A 20,378-nucleotide genomic window follows, 5' to 3' on the forward strand; every position below is an offset into this window, starting at 1 on the left:
CAGCGGAGAGGGTTAACATTTGATCCGTGAAGCAGGTAAGACACCGAGCAGCCTCCGGGATTATCTGAAAAAAACCCTGATATAATCTGAAGAAAGGTTCTGAAACCTTGAGTTTTGAATGTTTTAAATCTCTGCAAACATCGTTTGTGGGCTTGAGTTTAATTATTTATTTATTTTGGAGTGTTCAGAGTTTTCGAGTTTCACCCTCTCTCCATCACGTGCTGGACGCTTGAAACCCGAGGGTTAAAGCGCGGAGTCTTATTTTGAAGTCTGGCCGGATGTACTGTGGCGCTGCTGTTTGAACTGCAACACTGTCCGCACAAGCCGACTAATGTGAGCATGCTGATGTTAGCACCAGTAGCTAGAGAGCTAGATAGATATGTACTTTATTAATCCCCGCGGGGAAATTAAGTTGTAGCACCACTAACATACAAAGAGCTAAGCTAAGCTACATCCGGCAGGCCAACTGTCCAGTTCTTTTAACCTTGTTTAACATGCTACACCTGCCTGAGAAGATGCTGTTAATCAAGAGATAAGGTAAACATAGGCCCTTCACACACACACACTGTTTATTTGATGCCATGAGCTCCAGGTCTACATTAAAAAGCACTAAAGGTAGAGGAGGAGAGTGAAAACTCAGTCACTCGCCCTGAAGCCACGCCTCCACCCAGGCTGTGACCTCGGCCATCATGCACGTACCTCTCTGGTGCACAGAGCAGGAAGAGAGAGACAACCAGCCAATCCTCCTACAGGGTCCACCCGGAGGACTGGCTGATGGTTTTATGTTTTATAGCTTCAGATGATTCATATTCTTCGTTTCAAAGTGAAACTGCCGAACTAATCGGTTGCTATGGGATTGTAAAGAGAAGTTACACTGATTTAACACAAAGTGCATCAGAGTGAGACCTCCTACCCGACCTTTAAAATGTGTCAGGATTACACTGTATCAAAGGTTTGTGTTTATAATGGGAGTCAGTGGGGCCAAAGACGTCCTTCCACAGGCGTGACAGTACATGTAACCTCCCACTATACACCTTACAGAGGGGGTCAGTGAATTTAAAAATAATTACAAAAACATTTACACACATTTAGCTTTTAAATGTGTCCATATGTGTATACAAAAGGTTAAAACATCACCTGTGCACAGCTGGTTGTGAGTTAGCCGGTAAAGGAACACGTGGAGCCAGCTGGCTGTGCTGGAGCAGGCCAGCCTCACTGCCCCTGAGTGAACATCAGACTCAGCTTAAACCTGGTGTTAACTGGACCCTCTTCCTCCTCACAGACACCCTGCTGACAGAGACCCCAGGATGTCTCACCGCAGAGACACCAGGACAGACTGTCTGTCTGTGGAGGACAGCAACACACTCTGCTCCACATCCAGGAGGTACACACACATATGGGCTATTTACACTCATTTTAGGACAGAATACGACAAGATGTCAGGCTAAGTATGTTGCTAATAGCTCACTACAGTCAGACGCTTCAAATATATGCATATATATTTTTATTGCTTAAAACATTCCACCATGGAGTGTAGTCGAAGGACATGCGTGGCGAATCCCAAACAATCCATGAACCAATAACACACACCTCAGGTGCATGTATTCTGTTCACCACTAGATGTCCTACTCCAGCACTGTGCCACCGAAGCCTGGAGTACAGCTCAGCTCAGCTGTTTGTTACAGCTCAGCTGTTTGTTACTTCCTGTCTTTGAGCTGTTTACTTCCTGTCTTTGAGCTGTTTGTTACTTCCTGTCTTTGAGCTGTTTACTTCCTGTCTTTCAGCTGTTTACTTCCTGTCTTTGAGCTGTTTACTTCCTGTCTTTGAGCTGTTTACTTCCTGTCTTTGAGCTGTTTGTTACTTCCTGTCTTTGAGCTGTTTACTTCCTGTCTTTGAGCTGTTTACTTCCTGTCTTTGAGCTGTTTACTTCCTGTCTTTGAGCTGTTTACTTCCTGTCTTTGAGCTGTTTACTTCCTGTCTTTGAGCTGTTTGTTACTTCCTGTCTTTGAGCTGTTTACTTCCTGTCTTTGAGCTGTTTGTTACTTCCTGTCTTTGAGCTGTTTACTTCCTGTCTTTCAGCTGTTTACTTCCTGTCTTTGAGCTGTTTACTTCCTGTCTTTCAGCTGTTTACTTCCTGTCTTTGAGCTGTTTACTTCCTGTCTTTGAGCTGTTTGTTACTTCCTGTCTTTGAGCTGTTTACTTCCTGTCTTTGAGCTGTTTGTTACTTCCTGTCTTTGAGCTGTTTACTTCCTGTCTTTCAGCTGTTTACTTCCTGTCTTTGAGCTGTTTACTTCCTGTCTTTCAGCTGTTTACTTCCTGTCTTTGAGCTGTTTACTTCCTGTCTTTGAGCTGTTTGTTACTTCCTGTCTTTGTGCTGTCCCTCCAGCAGGAGGCGGCAGGTGGACCAGGATGCTGAAGCAGTCCGGACACTTCCTGATAGTGTCGGTTCGTATCATTTCACACGTGTCATGTGACTCTGTGACATCAGGACTGAAAGCAGGCATCTGATGATTGTTTCCTTGTTTTGTCTGTGCCCCCTCAGCGACCAGTGGCTCAGGGTCAAACATTGATGCAGCTGTTAGAGAGAAAAGACAGAAAAAACACAGAGAGGCTCTGAGCCAGAAGGACGCAGAGCTGAGGGACGTGTCTCAGGTACAGACTGCAGGACTGCAGAGCTACATGAGGTGGTCCACGGGCTGATCTTGTGTTGTTCTCTCAGGTGTATGAGGCCCAGGCGGGAACCAACATGGAGGAGCTGAGGTCCTTTCTGCAAGAGGTGGACCTCAGGTTGGACACCCTGAAGGACAAAATGGACCTGCTGGAAGACTGCAGTCTGCAGGTGAACACACACAAACCTGAACATGCAAATAAACACACACACACACACACCATCTTATTGCAATGGCACAGATTCAGTAGAAAATAAAACATGCACGCCTGTCTCTCTGCAATCTCTGATAACTAGGGTCAGGGTCAGGGGGGTCAGGGACAATATAATATTATAATGACATCACTAGTATGAGCCAGTCTAAAGCTGGATCCATACTCCAGAGAATAGAGAACTCCCTCCTCCCTGCAGACGTTACGCCCACAGAATGACGTCATTCTCTCTCTCGGACACATGGCCCGAGCAGAACTTTTTCTCTCAGTGCTGTGCGTCAACCATGCTGTGATTGGTCGGAATTTATTGTGGGCGTGATGAATGTGTTGAAGCCAAGAGCTTCTTCAGGTGCAGACACACAGACAGAAGGAGGAAGCACAGCGACCATGGACAGTTTAGATGAGCAGCTGCAAACAGCTCCTGGAAGGAGAAACACGGCGCACAGAGAGCGTCTGTCCACAAGGTGGCGATAAAAACTAATCCCAGTATTGATCACGGTGTTACAGCGGCTGGACGCACAGTAAACACCGGGAGGCGGGATGTGTTATTGCAGACAGTCATCCACACGTTCACAGAGTTAAACTCACACAGACCAGAGGTCTGCTGCAGTCAGCTGCACTGATCTTCTATCTGTTGTCAGCTGTGCGCCCTCTGCCCTGAACATTAGCAGCTCGTTAGGCCAGGTCACCACGACCGTGCTCACAATTTACAACACAACTGCATTGTCGACCTTTGGTGTGTGACGTGCGCTGTGTAGGAGCCGTATGAGGAGTTCTGCACACACACGTCTCGTGGAGTAAGGTACCTCCATGCCAAGAAGAACCTTTTTTTAACTCTTACCACCTGTGGAGTGAGTTCTCTGTTCTCTGTTCTCTGTTCTCTGTTCTCTGTTCTCTGCTCTCTGTTCTCGTGGAGCATGGAACAGCCTTGATGAGAACAGAGGACAGGTCAGAAGGTGAGAGCAGATTTGAGTGGACAGGGAAACTGCTCAGTGGATCATGTTACACACACACACTGTGTTTAGACTAGTTACACAGCGCACTGAACAGGGAGGGTTCAGTCCGGACTTACAGGTGGAGGAGTGTCTGCCCCTGACATTAAGACATTTGTCACGAACAGACTTTTGTATAGTAAAGACAATAACTTGAACTTTGAGGGAAAATGCGGCGTGTTATTAGTTTGTGAGGCTATGGTCTGGTCTGTGTGTGTCTTTAGGTTCAGGCATTATTAACCCCTGTGGGTTTTGTCCACATGGACACACAGTGTGTGTGTGTAGTGTGTGTGTGCTGCATGTTGACGGTGTGTGTGTGTCTGTGTGCAGCAGGTGCTGTGTGTCTGGGAGGAGGTGGAGGAGCTGATCAACCTGAGGAGGGACAGAGTGACGGAGCTGAACGTCAAACTGACGGACAGCGAGAGTCGGCGGACCGACCAGGTTCGACTCATCGAAGTCACATGGTCAGAAAAATGCCGCGTGGACTCTGTCCTGACAGTGTCTGTCTGCGTCCTCAGATCAGAGCTGTTCTGAAGAAGTACTGCCCAATGTTGGAGGACATCCACTTCCTGTTTCCGCCGGACGTCCACAGGCTGATGCATGCTGAGGCCATGGTAACCCCTAGTGACCTCTGACCCCTGTGCACTCTGACCCCTGACCCTGAAACTCACGCTGCCTCTCTGTCTCTTAGATGTTGAATCAGGCTCTGCTGGCAAACCGCCGCGGCGTCGCACGTCTGCACCTGTGCCTGCGGGAGGCGACGCTGCAGCGGCAGTCAGAGCTGCGCTGGCACTGGGAGGATTGTCTGCGCCGCTGGCAGACCAGCAGGGTCAGCGAGGTCGTACGGCGGTTCAGGTGGGTGGAGGCGGGTGTTGCAGGCGAGTCTGGGTGATGTACCCTGCACGTCAGCAGTCTGTGTGTGCGTTGCAGGAGTGTGTGCAGCAGGGATGAGGATCTGCAGCCGGCCTCCAATCAGCAGATCAATGACACGCAGCAGCAGCTGGCAGAACAACGCCGTGACATCATCAGCAGGATGTGGTAACAGCAACAAATTCCAACTGACCTTTGCAGGCTCCGCCCACTCCATGCGTCATCCAACAACATCCTCTCTTTATGCTTCAGCTCTCTGGTCCCACCCGCCTGCTCCCCTGCTCTGGTCTCCGATTGGTTCACCCAACTGACGGCTGTCAATCAACAGATTGGTAACTAATTGATTGATGGGTCGAATGTTTTAGCGTGCAGTCAGTGATGTCACAGAGCAGCGCTTTAGTTACAGTCATCATGTGACCTGCTGGTCAGTCAGCTGATCTGCTGATCAGCCTGTGTGTGTGTGTTCAGACCGCCTTCACGCAGACTTCCTGACTGAGCTGCGTGCTTCTTATGAGCAGAGGTGGCAGGATGTGCTGGCGGAGATGCAGCGCTCAGAGGTACGCATCATGTCACCATGGCAACTTGTGTAAACCACATAGGCACCAGAAGGACTGTGTGTTCACCTGTCTTCCTGCAGGAGGCGCTCTCAGCTCTGCAGCTGTCAGAGGACGAGGTGAAGGATGTGGTCAGCGCTCAGCTCATCCCTCTGATTGGACGTCGGCAGAGTGCAGATGAAGAGCGGTTGGCTGCTTTAGACGTCAGTCCCACACAGCTGCCCGAGGCGCTGAGTGAGAACGTGTTTGTGACGATGTGTCCTCGTGTGTCCGCCTGCAGGCCTGCAGCGACTCTGTGACCTGCCACTCTCTCAGTCTCAGTACAAGCGTGTTTGTTGTGATGCGAGCGGCAGCGGCGCTCTGGGAGACACACCGCCACAGGTTGGAGAGGAGAGAACGTGAGCTTCAGCAGCAGCTGTGCGACATCAGCCGCTCGCATCAGCAGGACGTACAGGTGAGTGACCTCAGGGACGCACCTTCACCTGAGAGGGGGCGGGGCTTTGCTGCATCTGTCCCATGGTGCTTTGCTGCTGTGCCGTCAGAGTAAAAAAGTGCACTTGGACATACTGCTGGGATGTCTTCGCCAGGCGAGCAGCGAAAAGGACTTGGAGACATGTCTGGACAGGACTGTCCACTATGCACAGGACATCCAGCAAAGGTACTGCAGCGCTAATGCTAATGCTAACACAGCTGTAAACCAGTGCTGACAGCAGAACAAACCTGTGTGTGTGTGTGTGTGTAGCTGCAGACAGTTTGTCTCCAAACAGTGGGAGCTGTTGGACCGTCTCCCGTCTCTCTGTGTGGACGAACTCCTCTCTTACAGCAGAAGCCTCAGCTCCTTCTACCACCTGAGCCACTCCTACCAACCAGTAACACGCACACTCACAGAGACACACAGACACACACACACACAAACACACACACACAGACACACACACACAAAGACGCAGACACACACACACAGACAGACACACACACACAGACGGTTTTGTCCATGTCCTTCTTCCTCAGACAGCAGAAGTCCTGCAGAGTCTCCATCCATCCCCCACTTCCATTGGACTGGACCCAGGTCGGTCTGTCTGTCTCCTTCAGGTCCTACAGACCTTACATGTGGGTCCAGACTGAACCAGCTTCTCTGTTTAGGTGAGGAGGCCGGTGGGGAACTGCCTGAGGAGTCGACCGACAATCGTCCAATCAGCTGTCAGAATAATGGATCCCCCCCCCAGGACTGTCAGCGCTGGCTGACTGAGGTGATCCTGAACAGGCTGAGATCCACCAGCCCTCCCGCAGACCTGTGGACTGACACTGTGTGTTTCCAGGCGGAGTCCTCCCTGCTGGAGATCTGTGACATCAGCAGCTCTGTCACCATTACATCATCGGGCGGCACGGTGTACACGGGCCCGGCCTTCAGATGCCCCGCCCCTGACCTGCAGGAAACACACCTGAGCCTGTTTCCTGTGGAGCTCCTCACACACACACTGTGCAGGTACACAGACGCACACAGACACACACACAGCAGGCTGCAGTCAGTCCCACACAGGACCCTAAACTGTGTGTGTGTGGTGCTCAGAACCCGGGCTCTGTTTCTGGACCACCTGGAGCGGCATTACCATGACGTCCTTAACTCAGCTGGTGCAGCGGTGACAGACAGGAAGGAGGCGGCGAGCTCCGAGCTGAACCTCCAGCTGCAGCATCTGAAGCCCGAACACATCAAGACCCACATACACCAGCCGCGCCATGGTAACACACAGACACACACACACAGATACACAGACAGACACACACACAGACGGACACAGAGACACACACAGACACACACAGACACGCACACAGACACACAACACACACACAGACACACAAACACACATACACAGACACACACAGACACACACACACACAGACACACACACACACACACAGACAGACACACACACACACACAGACAGACAGACACACAGACGGACACAGAGACACACACAGACACACAAACACACAGACACGCACACAGACACACAAACACACACACACAAACACACACACACACAGACAGACACACACACCGACAGACACACACACACACAGACACACACACACACAGGGGCCCTCCAGATTGTGGTACTTGTGGATTGTGGGGACAAACTGGTGACCACTGGTGTTGTGAGTCTGTGTGTGTGTGTTTGTGTGCAGATGAGCTGCAACTCCACAGGCAGCAGGTGGACGTCCACTGTGAGGACATGTTGGACGTGTTGCCCTCCTGCAGGACAGAGCTACAGGCGCTGCAGGCTTCCACCAGTAAGAAAAACCAGGACTTTATCAACTTCCTGTCCAACATGGAGGTGGACATCCAGAGGGTGGACAGCAGCAAAAGGTAACTGCTGACTGAGCGCACGGCAGTAAGGCTGCAGCCCTGACCAACCTGTGTGTGTGTGTGTGCAGTTTGGAGGCCATCAGCTCCACCCTGCAGGACAGTCTGGATCAACACAACAGAGACACGCAGCAATGTCACACCAGCTTCAGACAGATGGTGCAGACCAGACTGATGGAGGTCAGAGAGAGAACAGCACAGCTGCTCGGCTCCTTCAGGTGACAACAACACACACACACATTCAGAGAAGCTGTGGTGTGTGTGTCTCACCGGTGTGCCGCCGCCTTGCAGGCTGTTCAGTGAAGGAGGAGACTTTGCTCCAGAGGAGAAGGAGGCGTTTCAGACCAGGCTGCAGAGAGACGTCAAACAGATCAGCATGGCCGAGGCGTCCATCCACGCCGAGCTCACGGCCTTTGAGTCCAGGAGCTTACTGCAGGTCTAGCCTTTGGTGTCTCTCCTCTGCGGGGTCAGACTCAGCTGTGATCTCTGTCACATCAGCCTCAGGAGCAGATCTGTGTTTTTGTCCCCTGCAGGTGAAGACGGTGTCCGGTCCTCTAGAAAACAAACTGTTGTCCCTGAAAACAGAGCTGGACTTCACAGAGAGCACACAGACCACGATCAGCAGCCTGAACGTTCGCATCAGGGCAGAGGTACCTGTCCAACCCGTCTCAGTCTCTGACTTCCTCTCTGTCTCAGCCTCTGACTTCATGTCCGTCTCGGCCTCTGACTTCCTGTCTGTCTCGGCCTCTGACTTCATGTCCGTCTCGGCCTCTGACTTCATGTCCGTCTCGGCCTCTGACTTCATATCCGTCTCAGCCTCTGACTTCCTGTCTGTCTCATCCTCTGTCTGTCCCTGCAGGCAGCCAGCAGTCAGCAGCAGCATTCGGGGATCTGCAGGAGGCTCACTGATCTGTCCCAGATCCTGGAGAACAGACAGGTACGGGACTTTGCTGTCGTGTGACTGGAGACATGATGCTGTGCTGCATGCTGTAGATGTCTATGTCTGTCTGCAGGTGTGTTCAGAGGACGTATGTTCCTTGCTGTCCTCAGCCTGTGAAGACCTCAGGAAGCGTGCTCGGTACCTGGACTTTGACCTGGTGGGTTACTTCCTGTCTCTGCCCCTGCAGTGGATCAGGCTGTTTACCCGACCCAGCTGTATTCTGACTGATGGTGTGTTCTGCGCTGCAGGAAACTCTGGCCCTGCCAGTTGATCCTCAATCCAAGAAGCAGGTTCAGGCGGACCGACCGGCGGCTCCACTGCAGCCGAGCGGTGCCGACGCGGCCTCCTGTGGCGGGTCTCCAGACAGGTCCCGATGGACGCAGAGGTCTGCAGCAGGCAGCGAGCGGACAGGAAGAACAGCTGCAGGTAAACAACTGACACCCAGAGGCCGTTACAGTGTAGGTCAAAGGTCAGCTCAGCAAGAACCTGTTCATGACAGCAGTGTGTGTGTGTGTGTGTCTGCAGGTCCTGTCCAGCAATGGCCACTGAGGTATAAACACACACACCTCATCTTTTCTCATTCCATCCTCTGAGTCATAGAAAGTGTACTGACCGACTGTGACCTCACAGGTCAGACTGTGAGGTCATAGATCAGACTTTGTGAGGTCACATATCAGACTTTGTGAGGTCACAGATCAGACTTTGTGAGGTCACAGGTCAGACTTTGTGAGGTCACAGATCAGACTTTGTGAGGTCACAGACCGCCTGTTTGTAAGGTCACAGATCAGACTTTGTGAGGTCACATATCAGACTTTGTGAGGTCACAGGTCAGACTTTGTGAGGTCACAGATCAGACTTTGTGAGGTCACAGACCGCCTGTTTGTGAGGTCACAGGTCGACTTTGTGAGGTCACAGATCAGACTTTGTGAGGTCACAGACCGCCTGTTTGTGAGGTCACAGGTCGACTTTGTGAGGTCACAGATCAGACTTTGTGAGGTCACAGATCAGACTTTGTGAGGTCACAGGTCAGACTTTGTGAGGTCACAGGTCAGACTTTGTGAGGTCACATATCAGACTTTGTGAGGTCGCAGACCCGCCAGCCACAACATGCTAATTCTGCTTTATCTCACACTGGAACATCAGCAGGTCCAGTGGACAGTTTATTTCAGAGTGTGTGTGTGTGTGTGTGTGTGTAAGGACCAGGTCCATCCTGAATGACAGAAAGTTCCAGATTTTTGGGCCTAAGCCTGTGCAGGCTGACCAGGCCTCCTTCATGTCCACTGTGAGGTCTCTGCTGTGGAAAACCAACGATGAGCTCCTGCAGTCCTCCGAGGTAACTGACAGCAGTAACACACTCGGCCATCCAGAGTCTGTTCACACAGACACAGACATGTCTTCTGTCCATCAGGACTTCTACTGCAGAAGGCGCATCGGGACCTTCCAGCTGCTTCCTGAATCTCTGCAGCAGTGGGTGGAGAGCATGCAGCAAAGGCTGCTGGGAATCCAGGAACAGCAGAGAGAGTCAGTGAGGATGAGCAGAGAAGGTACACACATGTCAGGGCTCAGGGCTGAGTGTGGGGACAGCTGGACTGTCTGTCTGTGTCTGACTGTCTGTCTGTGTCGGACTGACTGTCTGTCTGCGTGACTGTCTCTCTGTCTGTCTCTGTCTCCCTGTCTGTCTGTCTCCCTGTCTGTGTCTGACTGTCTCTGTCTCTCTGACTGTCTGTGTCTGTCTGTGTGTCTGTCTGCCTGTCTGTCTGTCTCTGTCTCTCCGTCTGTCTGTCTTTCTGTCTCTGTCTCTCTGTCTGTCTGTCTCTCTGTCTGCCTGTCTCTGTCTCTCTGTCTGTCTGTCTGTCTCTGTATATGTCTCTCTGCCTGTCTGTCTGTCTCTGTATATGTCTCTCTGCCTGTCTGTCTGTCTCTGTCTCTCCGTCTGTCTGTCTTTCTGTCTGTCTCTGTATCTGTCTCTCTGTCTCTGTCTCTCTGTCTGTCTGTCTGTGTGTGTCTCAGCTGTGGTGAAGCAGGTGTCCAAGCTGCAGCAGCTGCTGCGTCTGTCTCCTGAGGTGTTGGTCAGTGACCTGGAGGAGCAGCAGGACGCTCAGCTCTCGGAGGACGTGAGCAGGATCAGACAGACGCTGAGGGAGAGCCTGGCAGCGGGCGAGGAGGCCAGGGTACGAACACACACTCACTTACATGGGATGACTTTAGTCCACAGTTAAGTCACTGCTCATATTTGATCGTTTATATTAAGGCGGCCTCTCTCGGTGTCTCCCCCTCGTGCAGCTCTCCTGCCTTTGCTCAGCTTGTTATATATGTGTAGATATACTGGAACAGCTTGACTGTGAACATGTGACCAATAAAAGATTTGATCCTGATCTGATTGGTCCCTGTGTGGGTGCTGTCAGGCCGAGGTCGTCCGTAAGGTGCGGTACTCTCTGAGTGAGGACGAGCTGCACGCGCTGAACCACAGACAGGAGCTGAGGCAGCAGCAGCTGACCCGCGACGTCTGCGCCGCACACCTGGAGCTGCAGGTAGGAGGGGGGGGGAGTCCCCTGTGAAGCGGTTTACACCGGTCTGACCTGCTGCCTCACTGTGTGTGTGTGTGTGTGTGCAGGAGTGTGTTCAGGCCAGGTGGGCAGAGTTTGTGACAGCACTGGGCTCTTTGACCGAGAAGCTGCTGCATCTGATGGACAACGTACTCACAGCTACAGGTAACCTGCACCTGTAGACTGAGCTAAGCTGTTAGCATGCTAGCTGTCAGAGGGAGGTCACAGCAACATGTCACAGAGCCACGCTTTTGACCTTTTGACCTCATGCTGTTTATATTTTCTCTGTTTCCGTAGAAACAGATGCTGAAGGCGTTGCCATGGAGATGGGAGCAAAAACAGGAGAAAGCAGCCAAAGACGCAGGTAACGCCTGACCTCTGACCTCAACGGTACAGATATATGTAACTCTGACACAGTACAGTGATCCTCTGTGTGTGTGTGTGTCTGTGTGTCTCCTTAGGACCTGGGCCGGTATATCGTACCAGCTCCTACTGACTGACAGCACTGCTAACCCACCATCCTCTGCTGTCACAGCAACAACAGCATCTGTCACCACGGTGAAGAGCACCCCGGCTCATCAGGCTGTTATTGGGCTCAGAGACATTGCTGTAAAGGTACACACACACAGACACACACAGACACACACAGAAAGTGCTAAAAACAATCTAAATGTGTGTGTGTGTGTGTGTGTGACAGCGGATCGAGCAGCGGGTCAGACGCCACCTGTCAGATTCAAACAGAGACAAACAGAGTCAGCTGAGTGAACAGCAGTGCTGGAGCGCACACTGGAGACGAGAGATGGACACTTTGAGAAGACTGAAGGGACCAGCGAACTAGGCCGGTCGCGATAAGCAATAAATCAATTCATTACACGATAACACTAAATGGGCTTGATACGTTTTTTAGCTGCGGTAAATTACATTTGCACGCTCGGTTCTCTCTCTCTCTCTCTCTCTCTCAAAAGGCGTCACTCGGTGTATCGTAGCGTATAAAGTGTGCTTCTGTCTTAAAATGTGTCAAATCAACAGGTAGTTCTTATTTAAGTCATTGTGTACCGTTTACGTGATGTTCTGAGCAGACCACGGTCAGCTCGCTGTCAGCAACACAAAGGGCTGTGAAGCTGCACAACACCGGTTCAACACTTTACACATGCTTATACAGCCTGCTGTCAGAGAGTCCGCGTTGTACGAGTGAAGCTCTCTGCCTTCTTACCGGCGGCACTCGCGGCAGCAGCACCCATTAGTCCTCCTGATAGATAATGATGGTGGCTGTGTGAGTCTGTTAATAAACCAAAGAAGAAGAACTTCCTGTCATCAGTCTGTGTGTTATTGCATGTGCTCAGGTGTCAGTGGTCATGTGATCAGATTGAACGAATCAAAGCTTTCACTGCGTACAAACAGCTTCTGTTTATTTGGTGGAAATGAGAAAACTCCATGTGTGTATCTGTGTTTGGGCTTTTGGGTGGTTACAAAAATACCTTCACATTTCCATGACAACGGAAAACGCAGGAAACAAAGTGCTGATGAACAAAGAGCTATTTACACCAATCAAAGCGCTCGCTGCCAACAGACCGACCAATCAGCAGCTCAGAGTCTCTGAACGGCTGCGATGTCATCATGTGACTGCACAGGTGATGCTTAGGTTACCTGTCACTGTTTCCAGGGCAACAGTGACTCAGGCTGTGGTGGCGTAGAGAGGTTCAGGACTCTGTGTTCAGAGTGGAGATCTTATCGATGGACTGAAGCAGCTGAGAGACCAGGCGGAGAGTTTCAGCCTCACCCAGCAGCTGGCTGAAGACAGAGGAGAGGAGGAGGTGAGACACAGAGGGTTAACACACACAGACACACACACACAGACAGACAGACACACACAGACACACACACAGACAGACAGACACACACACAGACAGACACACACACACAGACAGACACACACACACAGACAGACAGACACACACAGACAGACACACACACACACACACAGACAGACACACACACACAGACAGACAGACACACACAGACAGACACACACACAGACAGACACACACACAGACAGACAGACACACACACACACAGACAGACAGACACACACAGACAGACACACACACACACACAGACAGACAGACACACAACACACAGACAGACACACACACACAGACAGACACACACACAGACAGACAGACACACAGACACACACAAACACACACTGACCGGATGGAGGAGTGGGCGTGGCTTGCTGTTTTGTTCAGATACTCAGATGCCACCTGAGCGTTTTGTCTCATCGTCATGACGACCTCAGACTCTGCTGCCTTCAGACTGTCGTTCTCAAAACGCAGAGCGTCCAGCTCCACCTGAGACACACACACACATCACTGTAACACACATTGTGGTCAAGTTGTTGTTTTGTATCTTTGTAGGTTTTCCTTCATGGATGTTTGAATGGTCTCTAAATAAATCTGTTTCTTTTTAGAACGACATTATTTTACTAAGCTAATAACTAATAACTTAGCTAATAGCTAATCAGGGCAGCCTTGGCCAGAGAGCAGCCGCACTCACTGAAGACTGAGCAGAAATGAGCGCTCACTGACGGGAGGAGGACCCACTGATTGGGTGGAAACATCTGGCAGAACTGACGCCTCAAAGGTTCTTTTTGCTGATATTGATCCACGTCTCACCTGCAGCTGCTGAAGCTCCGCCCTCAGTTTGGAAACACAGGTTTCTGCTTTGACTGCTCGTCTCTGACACACACAGATGTTACACAGCGATCAGAACACACACACACCTGTGATCACAAAGCTGTGTGTGTGTGTCTGTGTGTGTCTGTCTGTCTCTCTGTGTGTCAGCCTGTGTCTCTGTGTGTGTCTGTGTGTGTGTCTGTGTGTGTCTGTCTGTGTCAGCCTGTGTGTCTGTGTGTCTCTCTGTGTGTGTCTGTCTCTGTGTGTCTGTGTGTGTCTGTCTCTGTGTGTGTCTGTCTGTGTGTATGTCTGTCTGTGTGTGTGTGTCTGTGTGTGTGTCTGTCTCTGTGTGTGTCTGTCTGTGTGTGTCTGTGTGTGTGTCTGTCTCTGTGTGTGTCTGTCTGTGTGTATGTCTGTCTGTGTGTGTGTGTCTGTGTGTGTCTGTGTGTGTGTCTGTCTCTGTGTGTGTCTGTCTGTGTGTGTCTGTGTGTGTGTCTGTCTCTGTGTGTGTCTGTCTGTGTGTTGATGAAGATTCTCAGTCATCCAGGTCATCATACGTAGAGAAGATTGAAGCAAGGCGTCTGGACTTGTAGAGTTTTCTAGAAGACGTTTCGCTGCTCATCCAAGCAGCTTCATCAGTTCTAACTGTTTGGTGGGGAAACATGGTTTATATGTGGTTACAGACCTCAGTGGGTGGGTCTGGGTAAAACTTTAAAAAAAACTTACAAACAATAGCACTAAATGTTTCCATACTTACCTGTGATGTTCTGGCTGACTGGGCCAGGTGAGTCTAACGACTGGCTAACGACTATGAAACTGCCGGAGGGGGACTGGTTGACAGCCCTTTGTTCTTACTGTGAGTATGTGTAAACTTCCTGGAATGGATGGTATCACTGCATTGGATGTGGTAGAAAGATGATGTCTGAGGCCTCCACCTCTGTTAAGGGAAGGTTCTTCCAGCTTAACATAGATGCTTCCTGACTCCTCTTTCATACCACCTTTCCTCCCTGTCTAAAATGTGAACATTGTTGTCCTCAAAGGAGTGTCCTCTGTCTTTGAGGTGGAGGTGAACAGCTGAGTCTTGTCCTGAGGAGGTGGCTCTCCTGTGCTGAGCCATTCTTCTGTGGAGTGGTTGTTTAGTTTCTCCAATGTACAGATCAGAGCATTCCTCACTGCACTGGACTGCATATATCACATTGCTGTGTGTCTCCCTGGGAGTCTGATCCTTCAGGTGAACCAGTCTCTGTCTCAGTGTTGTCATAGGTTTGAAATGGACCGGGATGTCATGGTTGTTGAAACCATGACATCCCGAAGGATAAGATTCCCAGGGAGATTCCCAGGGAGAAACACAGCAATGTGATATATGCAGTCCAGTGCAGTGAGGAATGCTCTGATCTGTACATTGGAGAAACTAAACAACCACTCCACAGAAGAATGGCTCAGCACAGGAGAGCCACCTCCTCAGGACCAGACTCAGCTGTTCACCTCCACCTCAAAGACAGAGGACACTCCTTTGAGGACAACAATGTTCACATTTTAGACAGGGAGGAAAGGTGGTATGAAAGAGGAGTCAAGGAAGCCATCTATGTTAAGCTGGAAAAACCTTCCCTTAACAGAGGCGGTGGCCTCAGACATCATCTTTCTACCACATACAATGCAGTGATTCCATCCATTCCCAGGAAGTTTGCACAGACTCACAGTAAGAACAAAGGGCTGTCAACCAGTCCCCCTCCGGCAGTTTCATAGTCGTTAGCCAGTCGTTAGACTCACCTGGCCCAGTCAGCCAGAACATCACAGGTAACCATGGAAACATTTAGTGCTATTGTTTGTAAGTTTTTTAAAGTTTTACCCAGACCCACCCACTGAGGTCTGTAACCACATATAAACCATGTTTCCCACCAAACAGTTAGAACTGATGAAGCTGCTTGGATGAGCAGCGAAACGTCTTCTAGAAAACTCTACAAGTCCAGACGCCTTGCTTCAATCTTCTCCATGTCTGTCTGTGTGTGTGTCTGTCAGCCTGTGTGTCTGTGTGTCAGCCTGTGTGTCTCTCTGTGTGTGTCTGTCTGTGTGTGTCAGCCTGTGTGTGTCTGTGTGTCTCTCTGTGTGTGTCTGTGTCTCTCTGTGTGTGTCTGTCTGTGTGTGTCAGCCTGTGTGTCTGTGTCTCTCTGTGTGTGTCTGTCTGTGTGTGTCTGTCTGTGTGTGTCTGTGTGTGTGTCTGTGTGTCTCTCTGTGTGTGTCTGTGTGTGTCTCTGTGTCTCTCTGTGTGTGTCTCTGTGTCTCTCTGTGTGTGTCAGCCTGTGTGTCTGTGTGTCTCTCTGTGTGTGTCTGTCTGTGTGTCTCTCTGCGTGTGTCTGTGTGTCTGTCTGTGTGTGTCTGTCTGTCTGTCTGTGTGTGTCTGTGTGTCTCTCTGTGTGTGTCTGTGTGTCTCTCTGTGTGTGTCTGTCTGTGTGTGTCTCTCTGTGTATGTCTGTCTGTGTGTGTCTCACCGTCATCAGGTGGAGGTTCTGCTCCACAGAGTGTACCATGCTCTCCAGGTCCTGGGCCTCCTTCTCCTCCTGTTGCCTCCTCTGCAGCAGCTCCTCAGACAGCTCCGCCGCCCTGAGGCACAGAGGCATGCTGGGTAAATACTCAGCCACTGTGGGGCTGTGCTGTGATTGGCCGGTGCTGACCTGCGGTCGCTGGCCTCGGCTCGTCTCTGCAGCTCTCTGATGGTCCTCCTCAGGGACATGTTCTCCTCCTTCAGCTGAAACACACACAGCGATGCAGCTGGTCGGTGGATGCAGCAGGGGGCGCCGCTGCACTGACAGGGTGCACAGAACAGCCCTACCTGCTGTACCTGGCTGCTCCTTCCACTCTTCCTCCTGCAGGAGGCAGCTGGTTCAGCCATGGAGGTCTCATCGTCTCCCTCGTAGTTCTCTCCTCCTGCTCCTCCTCCTCCTGCTCCTCCTGATGCTGCTGCTCCGTCAGGTTTGGAGGAGAACCTGGTTCAGGGACGTTCAGGAAACATCAACATGCTGAACTCCTCATTTAAAGGAGTGTTTCCACTGGAGGACAGAGGACAGCTCCTGCAGGAGGAGCAGGAACCTCCTTCTTTATCATGTAACTCTGCGTCTGATCAGTGTCTCTCACCTGGTCTCCTCCTCCTCCTCCTCTTCCTCTGTGCAGACAGAGGAGGTGCTGTCGACTCCTGACTGGAAACTCCGCCCCCACTCCTCCTCCTGTTCCTGATTGGACAGACACCCGTCAAATTCTGTCTTTTTAGCCGTAACAGCAGGAGGGACCCCCGGGGGGCCCTCAGTCCACCTACCTGAGGAGCCAGAGAGGGTTCTGAGAAAAAACAGCTGCTGACCTCTGGCTCAAACAGCCTCTGAGAGAGAGACACAGGAAGTTACTTTAACAAACCCCAGGAGCTAGCATGCTAAGCTAGCTGTGTAATACCACAGTGAACCAGTGGTGGAGCAGTGGATCCCTGCACAGACCAGGGTTCTGATTTATAACAAGGTTTGAACAGTAGACACGTGATGAACATGTGACGCTCTATGATGACCAGTGGTGGAAAGTAACTAAGTATTTGTACTTTGTTCCTGTACTTAAGTAATTTTTATGTATTTCTACTTAAGTAAAAATCACAGCTCATCCTTTCTCCTCTGACTCCATGCTGCAGCTGTCCCCTGTCCTTCCTCCTCCACTACATGTCTCCAGTGTCTGTAGTTCCTTGTTCCATGTGATGAACACAGTGTGGACTGATGTGAGGTCAGACTCTGCATGGAGCTGGTGTCACGCTGCAGCTGTGTTTCTATAATGAGCCTCAGTCATGATGCCGGTGCTCTGGCTCAGTGAGCTAACTAGTTAGCTGCTGTCTGCTAACACAGGTCCATCCATGAATGTGTGATGAACATGAATCATCACATGAATCTACAGCAGGAACACTGACACAGTAAACATGCTGAATGCCTGTTTGTTATCAGCAGCCTCTCTGTTCACTTGATTATTTTAACCTGTTCACATCCTTTGGAAATCAATCATATGTATTCAGTGTGAGTACTTTTACTTTGAATACTTTAAGGACATTTAAAAGTACTTTTACTTAAGTAGGATTGTTGATGCAGCACTTTACTACTTTACACTTTACAACTACTTTTACTTCAGTACTGAGCTTCGGTTCTTCCTCCTCCACTGATGACATGATAAACATACCGCCCTGTGTGTCTGATCCAGATCCAGATCCGGATCCGGATCCTGATCCTGGTTCTTCCAGCGCAGAAACTCTTTGAAGGAAAAGGGGTTCAGCTCCTCTTGTTGAACCTCCTCATCTGCACGCAGACAGCGGCGCGGTTATTTATTGATTACTGATCAGACGCTGATCTGTCTCCTGGTTGTTTTACTGGATCAGAGATCGATCACTCACCGTCCGTGATGAGAAGAGTCCTGTGTTTGGACATGATGGACCAGGGACGGCGGCTCGGTCCGTCTGTCAGCTGCACCGCTCCGTCATCGGGCGCTTATTGATCTGATGATCGAGCCCTGTCTTCGCGCTGGTCCCGCCGTGTCTCGTCTGTGGGATAGAACCAGACCCGGAAACATTGGGCGACAGCAACCCCACGTGATCTGTCCTCCAACTTCTCATTCGCTGAGACCGTCACGTGACGTCGTAGGAAAATGCGGCACCAGGAAGTAGCGCTCCTACTCGACCCCGGTCAAAACTTCGCCGCACGTGTGCTGGCTGCGGCAGCCCGGTTCGTTTACTCCCAGAGACCCGGAGAGGTCCGGCTGCAGCGGTGAGTGTGTGACGGCCGTCGGCTCGGTTTAGCCCACTTCATTCCGGCGGTGACGTGTAGTCGGCGGGCTGCTGGGGAGCCGACGTGGACCCGGATGTGGGAACGGGTCGTTGGTTCTGGTTCATGTCCGGGTCTGTTCGTGGGAGGGTCCGTGGCTGGTCCTGGTCCTGGTCCAGGTCCAGGTGCAGGATCGGCTACGATGACTCAAAACGAACTCCGTTCAGAATCCTCTCATTTAAACTAGTCTGACAGGAGGAGGGTCAGTCAGTGATGTGTGCGGCCGTGCTGGAAAGATATGGATTATGGATTATGGATTATGATCGATCAGCAGTGTGAGGGTGTTTAGAGCTAGAGGTTAATAACAAATCAATAGAGTGGACGGTTTAATTGTGTCCCTCCGCCCGCCTGGTGCTGGATGAGCTCCAGTGTGAGCTAACGTGTCCGTCTCTGGTGTGTCTGCAGAGCTGGACAATGTCTGAAGAGACTCCATCTGAAGGGGAGCGGTCCCAGTCCCAGACTCAGTCCACCTTGTCTCCCTCCCAGGCCCAGTCCCAGCCTGGTTCCAGTTCATCCAGCGGGCCAACGTCTGCCAGTCAGTCGTCGTCCAGCGGCTCAGGCACGCTGAGCAGTGTGGACACCATCCCCGTCACCCTGCCGTCCGTCCCTGAGGAGCCTGAGCCACAACCCTGGGGACGCCTGCTGCCGATGGCCCGAGGCTTCAGGAGCCTGGGTGACCACTCAGCCCGTTTCTGCACCACACTGATGGGTGAAGCAGTTTGTTGATGTCTGTCTGTTTGTTTGTTGACAGACTGCATCGAGGACCAGTACCTGTTTGGACGGGACTCCAGGTGTAACTACGTCCTCAATGACCCCGAAAACACAGAAAGGTTCCGAATCTACAGCAAGAAGCACTTCAGGATCTACAGGGTGAGCTCAGAGCTGCTGTCACTGCCGAGAGGCTGATCAGTCTGACCCGGTCCTCCACCTGTCTGTCCCTGTCCTCCACCTGTCTGTCCCTGTCCTCCACCTGTCTGTCCCTGTCCTCCACCTGTCCCTGTCCTCCACCTGTCTGACCCTGTCCTCCACCTGTCTGTCTGTGTCCTCCACCTGTCCCTGTCCTCCACCTGTCTGACCCTGTCCTTCACCTGTCTGACCTCCACCTGCCTGTCCCTGTCCTTCACCTGTCTGACCTCCACCTGCCTGTCTCTGTCCTCTGCCTGTCTGTCTCTGTCCTCCACCTGTCTTTCTCTCTCTCTGTCCTCCACGTGTCTGTCTCTGTCCTCTGCCTGTCTGTCTCTGTCCTCCACCTGTCTCTCTCTCTCTGTCCTCCACCTGTCTCTGTCCTCTGCCTGTCTCTCTCTGTCCTCTGCCTGTCTGTCTCTGTCCTCCACTTGTCTCTCTGTCTCTCTGTCCTCCACCTGTCTGTCTCTGTCCTCTGCCTGTCTGTCTCTGTCCTCCACCTGTCTCTGTCCTCCACCTGTCTGTCTCTGTCCTCTGCCTGTCTCTCTCTGTCCTCTGCCTGTCTGTCTCTGTCCTCCACTTGTCTCTCTGTCCTCCACCTGTCTGTCTCTGTCCTCTGCCTGTCTGTCTCTCAGGAGGGCTCTGAGGTCTTTGTGGAGGACTACAGTAACAACGGGACTTTTGTGAACGGGGTGAAGATCGGTAAAGATAAGAAGCTTCCTCTGACCAATAACGACGTCATCGCCCTGTCTGAACAGCGTAACAGAGGTGACCCTGACACACCTGTACCATTCAGTGACATCATCAGTGACATC

At 51.4% G+C, this 20,378-nt stretch overlaps 3 protein-coding genes across 6 annotated transcripts in view; 2 read left to right on the plus strand and 1 right to left on the minus strand.

The window, feature by feature from the left end:
* Positions 1 to 281: 281 nt before the first annotated feature.
* ccdc180 (coiled-coil domain containing 180) lies at positions 282 to 12,275 on the plus strand. Its single transcript, XM_028414727.1, has 35 exons — positions 282 to 333; positions 1,283 to 1,384; positions 2,387 to 2,445; positions 2,543 to 2,652; positions 2,720 to 2,839; positions 4,203 to 4,313; positions 4,391 to 4,486; positions 4,564 to 4,727; positions 4,803 to 4,910; positions 4,995 to 5,074; positions 5,211 to 5,299; positions 5,380 to 5,499; positions 5,577 to 5,750; positions 5,839 to 5,954; positions 6,039 to 6,165; positions 6,308 to 6,365; positions 6,440 to 6,546; positions 6,616 to 6,782; positions 6,867 to 7,036; positions 7,484 to 7,664; positions 7,733 to 7,879; positions 7,953 to 8,097; positions 8,195 to 8,311; positions 8,521 to 8,598; positions 8,675 to 8,758; positions 8,850 to 9,027; positions 9,127 to 9,151; positions 9,799 to 9,934; positions 10,010 to 10,145; positions 10,612 to 10,772; positions 11,007 to 11,132; positions 11,216 to 11,312; positions 11,445 to 11,511; positions 11,609 to 11,762; positions 11,845 to 12,275. Exons 2-35 carry the CDS (start codon positions 1,308 to 1,310, stop codon positions 11,983 to 11,985), a joined length of 4,026 nt encoding a protein of 1,341 aa, XP_028270528.1. The 5' UTR covers positions 282 to 333; positions 1,283 to 1,307; the 3' UTR covers positions 11,986 to 12,275.
* A 254-nt stretch (positions 12,276 to 12,529) lies between these two features.
* Positions 12,530 to 18,428, minus strand: entr1 (endosome associated trafficking regulator 1). Of its 4 annotated transcripts, none has more exons than XR_003671301.1 (10): positions 18,234 to 18,428; positions 18,023 to 18,138; positions 17,133 to 17,192; positions 16,955 to 17,049; positions 16,653 to 16,806; positions 16,495 to 16,568; positions 16,312 to 16,423; positions 13,704 to 13,885; positions 13,359 to 13,498; positions 12,530 to 12,938 (listed from the first exon to the last, which is right to left on the minus strand). XR_003671301.1 is itself a non-coding variant. In XM_028415111.1 (10 exons), exons 1-10 carry the CDS (start codon positions 18,265 to 18,267, stop codon positions 12,848 to 12,850), a joined length of 930 nt encoding a protein of 309 aa, XP_028270912.1. In that variant the 5' UTR covers positions 18,268 to 18,428; the 3' UTR covers positions 12,530 to 12,847. The 4 variants fall into 4 exon arrangements, 3 of the variants coding, with proteins under 3 accessions (XP_028270912.1, XP_028270911.1, XP_028270913.1); XM_028415111.1 differs by having other exon boundaries at positions 13,823 to 13,885; positions 16,662 to 16,806; XM_028415110.1 differs by having other exon boundaries at positions 13,823 to 13,885.
* A 39-nt stretch (positions 18,429 to 18,467) lies between these two features.
* Positions 18,468 to 20,378, plus strand: part of chek2 (checkpoint kinase 2) — a 4,136-nt gene continuing 2,225 nt past the window's right edge. Inside the window, exons 1-4 of the mRNA XM_028415109.1 lie at positions 18,468 to 18,603; positions 19,066 to 19,333; positions 19,412 to 19,530; positions 20,199 to 20,331. Coding sequence (XP_028270910.1) covers positions 19,075 to 19,333; positions 19,412 to 19,530; positions 20,199 to 20,331 — 511 coding nt within the window. The 5' untranslated portion in view covers positions 18,468 to 18,603; positions 19,066 to 19,074. The remainder of the gene's footprint in view (positions 18,604 to 19,065; positions 19,334 to 19,411; positions 19,531 to 20,198; positions 20,332 to 20,378) is intronic.

The sequence above is a fragment of the Parambassis ranga genome, chromosome 9 (assembly GCF_900634625.1).
Source record: "Parambassis ranga chromosome 9, fParRan2.1, whole genome shotgun sequence".
NCBI classification, from domain to species: domain Eukaryota; kingdom Metazoa; phylum Chordata; class Actinopteri; family Ambassidae; genus Parambassis; species Parambassis ranga.